Here is a 15,686-nt window from a genome sequence, read left to right on the forward strand (position 1 = left end):
TAAATTGTATCTGAGAGATACCGCAAACTCCGATGTCAGTATAGTATAGTATTGGTTTAGTTATTTTTATTTTTATTTACTGTTGAAAATGACTGGAAAAATATATCGATTGGATAAACCATCAGATGTTGAAGGGATTCAGCAAATGTTACTCGAGTCCGATGATAAGAATGATAGAGTCGAAAGTGCAAGTGATATTTGATAGTAAATTGTATCTGAGAGATACTGCAAACTCCAATGTCAGTATAGTATTTGTTTAGTTGTATTTTTTTCTGTTTCTTTGTTCAATAATTTCTAGATTGCAACTGAAAATAAATAAACCATCATGTATTATTATATTAGCAGTGTTTTTTTTTTTATATCACATTTTAGCACGTACTAGTAATGATGTATCTCTTGGATACACACGACCTAAGCTGCAATTTTTACAACTGTGATCTCCACAGGGTTAAGACAGTTATCTCTCAGCAATTCAACAAATTCACTCTCCTTGTTCCCAAACACTACTACTCCTTCAGGTCTACATTGATATAATTAAGATCTTAATGATAAAAAGTTATTTTTGACCAAAAGAACTATGGGAGAGATTGACTTCAATTTGGGTTTATATAGGTCAAATTTATATGAAACTAAGTAAGAAAATACTGACAAGTTTTGCCAACTTAGTTGTTTGGCTTCTTCAGGGTAAAAATAGATGTAAAACAACTTAAACACTAAAACTATTAATGAAGGGAGAACCGAATACAATTGTATTTTTTACAAAAAACAGAAGAACGCGTACATCACGCACATGCAGCGTGTATGATCTCACTTGTTGTTATGTAGGAAATTAAATCTTGCTGTAATTAGCAGCAAGATTTAATTCTGGCATGCTTAAAGATCTTATGGGGGTCTTCCAAATATCAGACAGAATTAATCCTTGGTTTCTATTTAAGTTATGTTTAGAACGGATCACTGTATGGCTTCTTTTAAGAAGCCATAACAGTGATCTAACCCCGAGTTGTTTTCTCTGTTATTCTTTATGTCTTCCTTTTTTCTGATTTCAAAACTTCTAGAGGTCTGACCAATATAGTTTAATCCGCACGAACAGGGGATATTGTAGACTCCGGCATATTTGAAGAAAGGATGACTGTCTTTCGGAGATCTTAAGAATTGGTGTATGGTCTTTGAAAGTTTAAAAGCCACTGGTATTCCATGTGGCTTGAGGAGTGTAGCAATCTTATTGGAAACTGTGCCCATATACGGAATTGCGATAGTAGAATTATAATGTATTTCTTCAGGATGTCGTTGTGGGGGGGGGGTCACAGAAAAGTATCTTGTGGATCAATTTTCTTGGGTAACCATTGTTTATAAGGTTTTTGATATCAGCGATAGTTCATCTTTGAGGTCATTATCTTCTGTAGTGATGAGAGAGGGTCTATATTTTAGCATGTATATGATGCTTAGTTTCTGAGAAATGCAGTGTGAAGAAGTGAAGTGCAAGTGCATGATCTCACTTGTTGTTATGTAGGAAACCAGCCTGTGTTGGTTGGTTCACGATACACTGTAAGGCTGATGCATCCATCCATTTGTTTCTTAATTAAAGTGTCCAGAAATGGTAATTGTTTTTCTTTCTCAAGTTCTAATGTGAATTTAATTTTGTGATGGATCTTACTTGATCTTGGTAAGAAAATCAAACAGATCCTTTTCTGTGTTTTTCCATACAATGAAAATGTCATCCACATATCTCCACCACACTGTGGGTTTAGGGTCTAGTTGAGATAAAATTTCACTTTCAAGTTTCTCCATAAACAGATCCGCACAAGGGGGTGAAAGAGGGCTGCCCATTGCAAGGCCTGTTAATTGTTGGTAAATCGTTTTATTCCATAAGAAGAAATTAAATTTCAAGCAATGATGGAAAAGAGAAGTAATGTCTTGAGGGAAGAGGTTTCTCAAAATGCTGATTACTTCATCTACTGGAATATTTGTAAATAATGATGTAACATCCAGGCTTGCAAGAAGGTCTGTATTGGAGATCGAGATGTTACTTAATTTTTCAACGAAATGTTGTGAATTTCTTATGTAGGTATCAAATTACGGATGTGTGCCTTAAGGAGACCTGCGAGGTGTTTCGATAATAAATAAGTGGGAGAATTAATTCCATCAACTATAGGGCATAGAGATATTCCATTTTTGTGAATTTTGGGAGAGCCATATAGTCTCGGTGTTAGTGGATGCATTGACTTTAATCCTTGTTTTTAAGTCTGTTGGCCAGCTGACCATATTGCGTAACAAGTTGTTAGTATCATTGCGATTCTTTATTGTGGGATCTGAATCTAAAACACAGTAGGTACATGTATCAGAGAGTAAGTCTGTGATCTTTTCTTTGTAATCTCTGGTGTTTAAGACCACTGTAGAGTTCCCTTTATTGGCTTTTAAGATGATTTCTTTATTTTTCTTCAACCTAAACATAGCTCCTTTCTCTAGAGGAGTGATATTTTTCTTTGGAGCTCTTGAAGAAGAGAGAATGATAGTGCTTTTTAGTCTGAGATCATTAGCTATGGGTTCTGGTAATGACAAAACTGTCTTTTCTATGTTGCATATGATATCAACTTTGGTCAAGGGTAATTGCAAAGTTGAACCCTTTCTTAAGTAAACTAACTTCTGGTTTTGTTAAAATGTGATTGGAGAAATTGAAGATTACTGTGTTATCCGGCAGATTAGGTTTTGACTGAAGACTTTTTTCATAAAGAACATTACATTTTTTAATTTGGCTTTATTTGCTGATTGAAAAGGCCTTGTGAAAACTATTATTTATCATCCTGTCTAAAAGTGACCATAGGTTTTGGTCTAAATTGTTGGAAATATCTTCATAAATCTGATAGCATTGCATATCTACTTTGCTTAATTCAAATCTAATATGTTCTATCTGCTCACGTAAAAGTGCCAAGGATGTTTTAAAAAATATATGCTTAGCTCTTCATGAATGGAACTGTTCTTTCATAATGAGAAACTTAGGAATGATATTATAGTTCCTGCATCTTTTCAAAAAAGTAAGGTGATTTAACAGTTTGCCTTTTTTGCATTTAAGTAGCTCAAAACGATGTACCCAGTGTTTTATTTCCCCATGGAGGTTATTCATAGTGATAAAAAGTTATTTTTGACCAAAAGAACAATGGGAGAGATTGACTTCAATTTGGGTTTATATAGGTCAAATTTATTTGAAACTAAGTAAGAAAATACCGACAAGTTTTGCCAACTTAGCTGTTTGGCTTCTTCAGGTTAAAATTGATGTAAAATACAATTGCATTCGGTTCTTCCTTCATTAATAGTTTTAGCATTTAAGTTGTTTTACATCTATTTTTATCCTGAAGAAGCCAAATGGCTAAGTTGGCGAAACTTGTCGGTATTTTCTTACTTAGTTTCAAATAAATTTGACCTGTATAAACCTAAATTGAAGTCAGTCTCTCCCATAATTAAGATTTCCCCTCAGGATTACCTTATTTTTGCATGCACAACCGATTTACTTAAATATTTAGAACAGAATTAGTGCTCTCTACATTTTATGGCATACAGCAATATTCTGTTAGATATACTATTCAGTTAATTTCAACTTTACATCCAACAGATTTAAAATCTTCACATGCTACCATTTTCAACTTTGACAATTCTATCTATCATTGACAGCACCCCCCCCCCCCTTCTCCCAATCTCATCTTTTCTTTCTGTCAAATTTCATATCCTTTTTGATTCTCAACAGTATGCCCAATTATATCTGGGTATGCTGGTGAAATGAATGGAACAAACTCAGCTCTCTTATTACTGATATGCCTTACATTGGTATAGAACAACTCAGCCATGCATTATTAGCCCAAATTCCAAAAGAGTGGAAAGATGGCAAAATTGTTTGGCTTCATAAAGGAATCAATAAGACTAAGGCTTCAAATTATAGGCCAATCTGCTTGTCTGGAGTTGTGGTCAAGGTGTTGGAGAAGCTAGTGAGGACAAGGATTCAGAACTGGGTGAACAGCATACGTCTGCTAAAGGAAAATTGTATTTTAGCAATCTGCTTACTTATTAAAAGAAGGTGATGAATACATTAGACAAGGGGGATGCACATACAGTAGTATATTTAGATTTTGCAAAGGCTTCTGATAGATTGTCATATGAAAAAAAATTAGTAGTTAAATTGGAACAGATGGGGTCGGATAGTAGATTAGTATGTTGGATTGGAGATTGGCTGTCTGATAGGTATCGACAGATTGCATGTGGGAGAGTGATAGCCCAGATGAGGAAAGTCGCTAGTGGCATGTTCCAGGGATCTGTTTTGGACCCATTGTTGTTTAATTTGTATGTAAATGAACATTGGAAAGGGCTTAAATGGTGATATATATACAGTTGTTTTCAGATGATGTAAAGTTGGGGAGAGTTATGAGAATCAGAGCAGATGTTGTAGCTTTGCAAGAGGACCTAAATAGACCTGTATGAATGGGCAAGTCAGTTTAATGTTGCAAAGTGTAAGGATTTAAATTTTGGGAAGCAAAGATGGAATGCAGAGTACAGGATTGGTGGATATATTTTAGAGGAGGTGGAGGAGATAAAAGAGCTTTGGGATGATCATGGATAGGGACTTGAAATTTAGTGGACATTTTGCTAAAATTGTGAGGACGACACAGTAGATTATGGGAATGATGCAGATTATGAGAACACTGATGTGTAGAAGTATTTTTTAATTCCATTTGTATACAGGACTTTGATCAGGCTGCATATGGATTGCTGTGCACAGATTTGGTCACCAGGTTTTTGAAAGGACGATGAGATGTTGGAGAGGGTACAAAGACAATGACTGCTGGTTTGTGGAATGTGGAATATGAGAATAGATTAAGAGAATGCAAATCAAAGAGCCTAGTGAATAGAAGGAAGAGAGGAAACATGATCAAGATGTATAAGTTAGTAAGGGGTAATTACCAGATTAGCAAGGATGAGAGTTTTCATAGAATATCTGGAGACAGGGGAGAATGAGAGGGTATCCCTGGAAACTGTATAAGGTGGGTGTGAGCAAGGGAGTGAGGAGCAGATTTTTTGCATGGAGAGTGGTAGGTGACTGCAATGCATTGCCTGAGTGTGTGGTGAGTGCAGGGACAGTGAATGCATTTAATTCCAGGTATGATGAGCTGTGCATGTGAGAGTGGGACTTCCCATGATGAGCCTCTTGACTCCATGGAGGTCTGTTGATGATGATAATAATCCCTGCTCTTCTCAACTCAATATTTTGTCATAAGAGGCAAATATTTCTTGCCCACGAACAACTTCCTAAAACCCTATCAACATTTTTTTTTTTTCATCGTCCAAGTCATCAGTGTCCACAAATATCACTGATTTAATGAAAATTCTTAAAATAAATTTTAATCATGTTATGAAATTTCAGAAAACAATTAATGTATAAAGATGTCAATGGCTACATGATAATGAAATGAATATTATTATTATTATTATTTATTTATTTATTTTTTGCATAATATTTTGCACAACATAACAATTATTGGGTTGGCAAATAAGTTCGTTCGGTTTTTCAGAGTGGAATGAGACACATTTTATTTAATATATATATAATACATACTAGTCAGTTAAATATTGACCCTCTTTATCAATGACCTCTTGCCATCTGTCCACCAACTTCATTATGCCGTGTTCATAAAACTCCTGAGGTTTACTGGCAAAAAACTGATCCAGGTGTCTTTAGACAGCCTCCTCATTTTGAACGGGGAAACCTCCGCTGTCTTTTGATAGCGGAGGTTTTCCCGTTCAGAGAATCCTGACGATTGGAATAAGTGATAATCGGAAGATGCCAGGTCCGGCGAATATGGAGGATGTGGCAAAACATCCCAGCCAAGATGTAACAATTTACTCCGGGTTGTTAATGATGTGTGGGGGTCTGCCTTTGTCGTAGTGAAAGACAACTCCTTTCCGATTTGCCAATTCCGAACGTTTTGTGCTAATTGCACGGGCCAGTTGCATTAACTGTGAGCAATAGATGGTTGAATCAATCGTTCTGCCTGACGGTAACACCTCGTAGTGGACAACACCTTTATAATCCCACCACACAGAGAGCATGAACTTCTTTGGGTGCGATCCCGCTTTCGAGGTTGTTTGCAGCGGTTCGCTCTTGTGCCCCCCCCATGATCTTTTATGTACCACGTTATCGTATACGACCCATTTTTCATCTCCCGTAATCATCCGCTTCAAAAATGGGTCATTTTCTTGGCGACGTCACAGCGAATCACAGATGGATATGCAAGCAGTCATATTGAACTCAATCAATTCATGAGGCACCCAAACATCGAGTTTTGAAACATATCCCAGCTTGTGAAAATGGTTTTCAATGCTTGTATGGGATATGTTCAGTACTGCAGCAATCTCCTGCACTGTTTGTGACGGATGTTTGTCAACGATATCCTTCACAACACTCGAATCAACCTCGGGCGGGCAACTGGTGCAACGCGCATCACTGACATCAAAATCTCCAGAACGGAATTCAGCAAACCACTTTTGGCATACGCGTTCTGTTAAGACACCATCCCCATATACACTGCATATTTTTTTATGGGCCTCCACAGCTCGTTTGCCTTTTTTGAAATAAAAAAGCAAAATATGCCAGTAATGTACATTTTTCCTTCCATTTCTAAAAATATGTTACACACATGCAACTGAAGTAAGCTGAACGAAAATTCACTGAAAGGTCATATAAACTGTGCTATAGCATTGCACGGTAGCGCAACAATAGCGACAGGCGAAGCGGCATAAACTTGTACTAACGCATAAACCGAACGAACTTATTTGCCAATCCAATATATACCTAGACAGTTCAAAACCAGGAAATGATCACATAACTGTTCAAAACCATATTAATACATGGCTGCAAAGCTGTTTTCTTTTTCATGAATATGGCATTTGTGTGTACTATTGGTTTTGTGGCCTTTTGTGCGTGTGTGTGTGCATAAGTGGGTTTACGATGCATATCACAGCATGGTGAAACCTGGTGCAGGAAGAAGTCAATAATTTTCTAAGTAATGATTCTTTCACTATTTAGAAAATTATTGACTTCTTCCTTGACAAAGGATACACTCTTTTATAGTCTAAAAGACTTGTCAGCCTGGTTGGCTGAGTGGTTAGCATATCTGCTCTCCAGCCAAAAGGCTGCAGGTTTGAATCCCACCATTAGCATGGATGTTTGTTATTGTCTATGAAAATGCTAGTGGTGGCAATCTGCAGTGGATAGCGCTGGTGTAGATGATGATGTTGGTGAACTGAGTGGTGGGCCCTCCCTTGATGAGTCTTTGGACTCCCAGGAGGTGTCACGTAATAATAATAAAAGGGTTTCATAGAATAGAGGTACTTTTTTAGTATATGGTAGGTGGTGATAGAACAAGAGGACATCATTGGAATTTGAGTAAAGTTTCAGTTAGCAAGAATGTGAGATCTAGATTTTTTTTTCTACAAGGGTGGTGAATGAGTGGAATGGGTTGCTTGAGGTAGGTGTCAGTTCTTTGCAGAAAATCAGTTTAAATAGAGATATGATAGGCACTGTGTTAATAACGGTTAGTTTCTTACTCCAATGGTGAAAGTTTGGTTGCATTGTGGGAGGTATGATAAGTACAGTATGGCACAAAAAAAAACAGTACTGAATGACTACAATGATGCATGTTATGGAGTAAATGGGTATCGAACTGTTTTTTTTTTTTTGTGCCATACCATATATGTGAATGATGTTTATGGACCTTCTGAGATGAGCTTTTGGACTCCATGGAGACAGCTGTTAATAATATATATATCTTTTGCCAGAAGAGGAGAATGCTTTCCTTACAGGCCATGTGGAGGGCCTCCTTCCAGTTATAAAGTTCAGACCTTTCATCTGTTGATATATCAAGAATCACTTAAAGGTTAAACTTTAAAACTGAAAGAAGCCCTGCAAATAGTCTATAGAAGGTAGAGAACCAACCAAAGCTCCAGACCTGACTCATCAGCTTCTCATTCTTTCAGCCAAAAAGAATTGTATTCTGTATCTGCTTAAACTAGAAACAATACGATGGTCCAATATGATAAAATTTCATGGCGGCTGAAGTGTTTCCCAGTTAAACGAGGTCCACTGCTGTATTTATCAGAGGAACCACGGTGAACAGTAAAAAGACAACTGCCAGAATGCTCATTCTCAGCGGAACTGAAAAGAGTCGCTATCAACAGGAGTAGTATCAAATGAAAAGTAACGGAACTAGTAGTAGAATCACAGAATACTATGTCAACAAAATTGGTGCTGCCCAGACAAAGTTGATTTTAATACAGATGAAATAGCACTAAATCATAGCTATAAAATGTTATATTCAGGCAACAGTGATCATGAAAAGAAAAGAGTAGCTACAGTATTCAGCAATGATTTAGTTATGAATTTTTTTTTTTTTTTAAATCATTGGTATACTAACAAAACAGCACAGCTGGGTCATTAATTGGAATTAAATAGATAAGCTATATGCAACTGGTACAGGACTATGCAACATACAGGACAAAAGGAAATTATGAAGGCATGAAAAGTCAATTTTCCTGGAATATTCTATTCTACACAATTATCCATGTTTACTCATAACTACAACCTTCTTCATTGAATTTGTTCATTTGCATAGTCACACTTTGTGGGCTAACTGATATTCCTCTTTTAATCGCAAAATGTTATTTATTTTTCACGGTATTGATGACAACACAGAATAAGAAAATATTATTTATTAACTTATTTGCTGATATTTCGCTATTATTATATCCAGCATCTTCAGAGCACAAAAACAGTGGTATCCTAAAATCACTAACTCACAGAGCTAGAGCTATTTGTACAATGACAATGCTTTTACTGCTGAACTCATTCACATTACACCTTCTTAGCAAATGGCTATAATCTCCATAGGACTAAATCCTCCCCAGAAATCCTCTTCAATGCCTACCACACCCACAGCAAAACATACCATCCCACACATTCAGGCACATCTGAAAAGATATCTAGAGTGCTCAATAAATATCTGCTATGCACTGTATTTAAACCTTATGTCAAATTGGCAACTCTCATTTGTTCATGTAAGGCCAAACTATCTTCTGTATCGCATCAAGTTTATGAAGTGCCCTGTTCTTTTGACTGGGCTTACTATGGACATCAAAAATACATCTGTCACTTTCGTTACGGCAAGTCGGGTCTAGCAGACCATGCCTTGGATACCACTTCACACAGGATCAATTGGAAAAAAAACAAAAGTGCTACACAGAAGTCAAAAGTCAGAGAGATTGTTTTTGGAATCAACAGAAGCTTTAAAAAATATTCCAAACCTCATCAAGTATGGCTGTATAAATTTACCAAAAATCTGGGAGACAGTCATTTTAAGATCTAATTAAAATTAGATCTTAAAATGACTTGTTGTCCATTACAATTTTTTTAAAACTAGTCCCACTATTATACCAAATTGTTGTTTCGTGTACTGTGGCAAAATGTTTTTGTGCTCTGAAGATGCTTCTTCATCGATCTCCTCATGAGTCGAGTCCTCAGGCATGAGGACTTGACTCATGACCTTGGCAAAGTTTCTCCATCTACTTCTATCTCTTGATCATGGCAGTTGCTTCTTCCAAGGAAAGTCTTCAGATCCTTTGGATTTGATCTATCCATCTTGCTCTTCCATTCCTGCATTTCCCTCATATTATTTTCTTCTCGATGTTATCACCATCTCGTCATGATATATGACCAAAATACTGAAATATATTCTTTCTGACTGTCTCACTCAGTCTCTTTTTGATGTTTAACTTGAGAATACTGACATTGGTTCTTTTATCCATTCATGAGACATTCAACATCCTTCTCCAGCACCATATTTCAAAGCTGTCAAGTGTCTTTGTTTCTCTTATCAAGTGTCCGTGATTCTGCACCATAGAGAATGATTGAGAAAACAAGGGTATTCACTAGTTTATATTTAGTAGTGTTAGAGATATTTCTATCTTTCCGTATCTTCTTTAGTTGTGTCACAGCATTCTTTCCCATTGCAATTCTTCTTTTTATTTCTGAATGATAACTGCCTTTATTATCTATCAGGGCTCCAAGATATATGAACTGTTCAACTTTTTCTATGTTGATGTTCTGAGTAAATGTTTCTTCTTTTCCTATCGTCATATACTTGGTCTTATTTCTGTTAATTTTAAGTCCATATTTAATGCTCTCCCAATAAGTGACATCAGTTCTCTTTCATTACTGGCTATAGGCATAGTATCATCTGTGTACCTGAGTTTATCTTCTTACCTGCAATTGAGATATCACCATTCCATCCATCAAGAGCTTTTCTTATGAATTCACTATAGAAGTTGAACAGGTTGGGAGATAGGATATATCCCTGCCTAATCCCTTCGTCTATCTTAAACCATTATGAGATATTTTAGCCTATCTTCACTGCTGAGTTCCTGTCATATAATTGTTTTATTAAGCTGATTAGGTATTTTGGAATTCCCATTTTGTTCAGACATTTGCTGTGTCAATTGGGAGTATCTCCCATTTGACACAATCAAATGCCTGGGTATAGTCCACAAAACAGAGATACATGGAGATATTAAACTCGTAGGTTTTTTCTATTAGCTGCCTTACGTTTGCATACCTCCACCAGACCTGTTCATTTGGTATTTGTAGTTCAATATAGTTTTTCAGTCTTTGTTTAATCACATATAGCAGAATTTTGCTTGCATGTGAAATCAGTGCAATGGTCCTATAGTTGTTGCAATCATTATTTCCTTTCTTGTGTAATAGTATGAATATAGATCTTACCCAATCTTCTGGCCAGATAGCCGTTTCCTAAATTCTGTTGCATAGTCTAAAGATATTTCAGTTCCATTAGGCCCCAGGGTTGTGAGTAGTTCACTTGGTATTTGATTGAACCCTGGTGTTTTATCTTTCTTGAGTTTTTTCCACTGGATATAATACCAGCGAAATATCAGCAAATAAGTTAATAAATATTATTTTCTTATCATGTTGTCATCAATGCCGCGAAAAATAAATAACATGTACTGTGAACACATAAGCCTCTCCACACGTTTAATCACAAAATGTATTTGTAGTATGCTCATTCTTGGCTATTAGTGTTCTGGAAAAGTTTCTGCCAACAAAAGATGCGGGGCTCTGTACCGCCAGCTAGCAATGCTGATTATTAAACAATCTCAAAATATTACGTGACACCTCTACGAACTCCAATATATCCCCATGTGCTGATGACTAATGAATGTGAATTTATAAGTGTTATAAATGCAAACCTTACCAATGAATTCAAAGTTGTGCGCATTGTCGAAAGTTGTGTGTAGTAAATATAATATTATCACGTCCACAAGTTTAAGCAATGTGTGTTCTTTATAGATACTTACATCACTTTTGTTTAAGGCTAGGGGGTGAGTATATATATAACGCACATTTCTTGTGTGACTCCTAAATAATCTAATATCAAGGTACAATTTATATTTATACAAACAAACCACAAAGTTCTCTATGTAAGCTGCCATGTTCAGCAACCAACGAACTGCCCTCTTTTGTCGGATAACTTTGGGTCCAAGAGTGTCAAACTGCTGACATATCTACAAGCTTCGTATATTACAAGTGATACCATACGATTTAATAGGAGGAGCTAAGTCCCCGGAGGAGTGACAGCTAAGCTGAACGGCTGGAGCAAGGTAGATATCGCTACCTTCGGCTGGAGAAGACCCAGCTGTAAAGTCAGGCTTAGGTTTGTACGTGCTGCAGACCAAAGTGGATGTGGACATTGTTATGGATCAACCTTTATTGCAAGGGGATGACATATATGAGGTTGAGAAAATAGTTGGCATGAAACAGTCTGAAGTAAGTCAAAATTTCCGAAAAGATCTAGTGCAATATTTATAAATAGCAATTTTTAAAGTCTGATATCTGGCACCACTTTAGCTAGTTGCTTTCAGCAAATAATGATGCAAACAAATAGCACTAATATGAAAGGGAAGAAAAGTTTGGTTATCGGTTTTTGTGCAGATAGTATTGGCATCTGAAATAAATTGTTTAAGGAAACTTTGTTTGCTGTCTTGGTTGTTAGGTTATTAACAGTAACTAACCATCAGCATACGGTTGACAGCCATATTTTCTGTTTTTATGAAGCGATGTCATAGAACTGGGGTTGTCATGCAATTACAGTGTGCAACACTTTTTGATTTACAAATATTGGAAATCTTTAACACTTAACTGAGGTTACGTTATTAGAGAAATAATCGTTGTTACAATAAAGTAATAAGAGTAACAACGATTATTTCGCTAATCGTTATAGATAAGTTAATAGTTTGTTATACATATTTAAATCGAGGATCCATTTTTTTATATACTTTTGAATTATTTGAAACATTAAGTGATGTATGATTCTTCTTTGAGCTCAAACAGTAATTTAATAATTACTATTGACGAGCAACCATATTCATGCATTTCATGATATACCGTTTTTTCAGTATAACTAATTTATCCAGTCTAGGAAAACACCGAAATTTTCTTAATCGTTGTTATTGCCCTCATGTCACATTTTTAAATGTTTTCATCATTTTGTTATTTTATTGCCAACTTTAAATAATCTCCTTTTTCTAAATTAGTTCAAATTCCTCACAAGACATTATATAATGTCTTGTGTAATGATTGTTATATTGTCTTAGTAGTGGGTGGAACATATATTAAAATATGTGCCAATATATTTTTCTTATGAACATTTGGGAGCCTCCATAGCTCGGTCAGTATAGGAAGCCCTTTGGTTGGAAAGACCTGGGTTCGTTCCCATCTGTGACGTGAGGAACCTTTATCTGGTTTCTTTCGACTAAAGGTGAGTTAACTGGTCTCATACGGAGGTGAAGATTTTTTTTCATCTGTCATAAAATACAGCAAGGAAGACAATGGGAAACCACGTTGCTCATAATCATCTCCCTAGTATGGTAGCATATAGCTACCCCCACCAGCCATATGGCTGAGGGAATAGGATAGGATAGGATGAACATTTCTCAGATCTCAGTTGCTGCAAGAGCAACATCACTACCATGTTGTTGACCTTACCTTTTAAGAGGGGGGGGGGGTCTATGTGGATTGCATTATTGAAGTGTTTGGAATGATAGCCATATTCTGTTCAGAAGCTTCCATTGCATTAGTCAGGCTGAATGTATGGTTTGTTCTCTGATTTACCGAGTTTTTATTTTTAAGAAAGCATCTTCTTCTCTTCTGTCTAAGACGGGTTGAGTCTCCTCTTGAGCTGGATCTTCCAGTCTTCTCTATTCCTTGCTGTTCTAAAAAGTTCCTTATATGTTCTGCATCCTGAAATGTTCTTTATTAATTTCAGCCAGGTAATTCTTGGTCTTCTTTTTTCAGTTGGAAAAGTATTGATTAGGTCGTTAGGAAGCCTGTCTGCATCCATGCATACAGTGTGGCCAAACCATCTCAGTTGTTGTTTTCTAATTTTTTCTATTGTCTTTTTATACAATAATTCTTGTCTGACTGCGCTGTTTTTCTTTTCTATCCAACTTGTTCTATTTATTTTTCTTAAGCATTTCATTTCAAATGCCAGCAGTTTTTACTCCTCTCTTTTCTTAACTGTCCATGCTTCTGCTCCATAGATGACTGTTGGTATAATTATTGCTTCATATAATTTGATTTTGGCTTGTTTAGATATCTTGTTTGTTTTCCAGATTTTCTGTAATTTTCCCATGGTGGTCCATCCTATCGCTATTCTGTGTTTGATTGTTTTGAGTTCATCTATTGTTTCTGTTAGTTTTGATCCAAGATATATGAAGTTGTCTATTTGTTCTCCATTTAGGGTGGCTGAGATGGTAGTTCTGTTCCTCCCTATTTTCATCACTTTTGTCTTTTGTATATCTATTGTCATGTCATATGTTTTACAGGTTTCGTTTAGCTTGTTTATTAACCTTTTGTAGTTCACTTGGGGTTCTTGCAATAAGGACGAGATCATCCGCATACATATTATTTATGTTTAAATCATTGACATTGATTCCAAGCTCGTTGTCTATTGCCTTCTTTACAACTTCATCTAGATATATGTTGCATGGGGATAATGGGCATCTTTTCATTACTCCTTTTTGGATCTCTATGGGTTCTGTTGTGAGTGTGTCCTTTTTAATTATTGCATTTGTCTTAGAGTAATATTTTATCTGAAACTGTATTATATATTTGTCTATTGCCTTTTCTAGTAGAATTTTAAGAAGGATTTCTCTGTTGATGCTATCGAATGCTTGTTTGAAGTCCACAAAACAATATAGTTCTTTATGGTCTTCCTAGCTGAGCTCTGCTAGTTGGTGCAATATGAAAATCTGGTCTATTGTTGAATAGTTTCCTCGGAAATCAGCTTGTTCTGTGCCTATCAGTTCTTCTTAGGTGTTTTTTTTAATCTATTTTGTATAATTCTTATGAATATTTTATAGGTGTGGGAGAGTAAATTGATTGGTCTGTAATTTCTGCAGTCTCTTTTGTCTCCTTTCTTGTATATTGGGATGATCTTTCCAGTTCTCCAGTCATCTGGATCTCTCTTGTTTGTAGTATTTTATTGAATAGGGTTGTTAAATATTCTATTGATGTACTGCCTCCATATGAGCACAGTTCAGTAGGGATAGTATCAATCCGTTTTATTGCATATCTAACTACTTGTAAAATTTTTGGATGGTCATTATTTTCTTCTATTGTTGGCATTGTAGTTGTTTCCTTGGTGAAAGATGGTCTTAAAATGGTTTGACCAGATTTTTCTTATATCTTCAATATTCCTGGTTTCAGTCATCTTGTTGTTTATCATTGTTACTGCTTTTGTTGAGAATTCCTTTGTAATTTTTCTTATAGTGTCATGGAAGATGGAAGACTTTTAGGTTGTTTTGTTGCTATGCTTCTTGACATTTCTTAGCTTTTTCTTCTAACCATTTTTTTTTTTTTTTTTTGGCTCTTTTGCATAGATTATCAACTTCATTTTTTAGTGCTTTGTATTTTTCTCTATTCTCTTCATTGTTTTGTTAGTTTACAAGTATCTTAGCCTCTCTTTTCTCTTCTATTGTAGTTACGATTTCTTGGGTTATCCACAGTTTGTTTATTTCGGGTTTGGTACTGAGCGTCTTTTGCAGTTGATAACACTGTTTCTTTTCCTTCTTTCCAGCATTTTCCGCTGTTCTGGAAGATGGAGGTTTTTAATTTCAAGCACATCTGTTCTAAAAATCGACTTCTACTTGAGCTATCTTTTAGTTTTGATAGGTTGATGTTTTCTTTTCTGATATTGTTTTTCCTGTTTAATTTTATCTTCACTTTGGCAGTTAATATTTCATGGTCAGTGTCGAAATCAAAGCCTCTTAACGTTCGTACATTATTTACTGATCTTTTCCATCGTTTGTTTATGATGGTATAGTTTATGCAGTTCTTTATATTACCATCTGGGAATGTCCATGTATATTTATTATTAGGGCATTGATAGCATAATGTGTTTGTAATCATTAGATCGTTTGCTTTACAGAAGTGGAGTAATTGTTCTCCTCTATTGTTAAGCTCTCCGTATCCAAATTTCCCCATCACATCTTTTTTGTTTGCTGTGAACTGTCCTATTTTAGCATTAAAATCTCCCATCACTATCATGAGTTCTCTATTTTTGGAATGTTGTAGTTCT

The 15,686-nt window shown here is 35.8% G+C and overlaps 2 protein-coding genes across 2 annotated transcripts in view; one reads left to right on the forward strand and one right to left on the reverse strand.

Annotated features, from left to right (window-relative positions):
• Positions 1–11,541, reverse strand: part of TrpRS-m (Tryptophanyl-tRNA synthetase, mitochondrial) — a 155,311-nt gene extending 143,770 nt beyond the window's left edge. Inside the window, exon 1 of the mRNA XM_090409148.1 lies at positions 11,407–11,541. Within this exon, the coding sequence (XP_090265274.1) occupies positions 11,407–11,541 (135 nt within the window). The remainder of the gene's footprint in view (positions 1–11,406) is intronic.
• Positions 11,542–11,822: 281 nt separating this feature from the next.
• Positions 11,823–15,686, forward strand: part of LOC150095987 (uncharacterized) — a 340,717-nt gene continuing 336,853 nt past the window's right edge. The window contains exon 1 of the mRNA XM_090409460.1: positions 11,823–11,875. Within this exon, the coding sequence (XP_090265586.1) occupies positions 11,861–11,875 (15 nt within the window). The 5' untranslated portion in view covers positions 11,823–11,860. The remainder of the gene's footprint in view (positions 11,876–15,686) is intronic.

Source organism: Typopeltis vanoorti, chromosome 19, assembly GCF_054136105.1.
Source record: "Typopeltis vanoorti isolate ZY-2024b chromosome 19, IOZ_Tvanoo_1.0, whole genome shotgun sequence".
Lineage (NCBI taxonomy): Eukaryota > Metazoa > Arthropoda > Arachnida > Uropygi > Thelyphonidae > Typopeltis > Typopeltis vanoorti.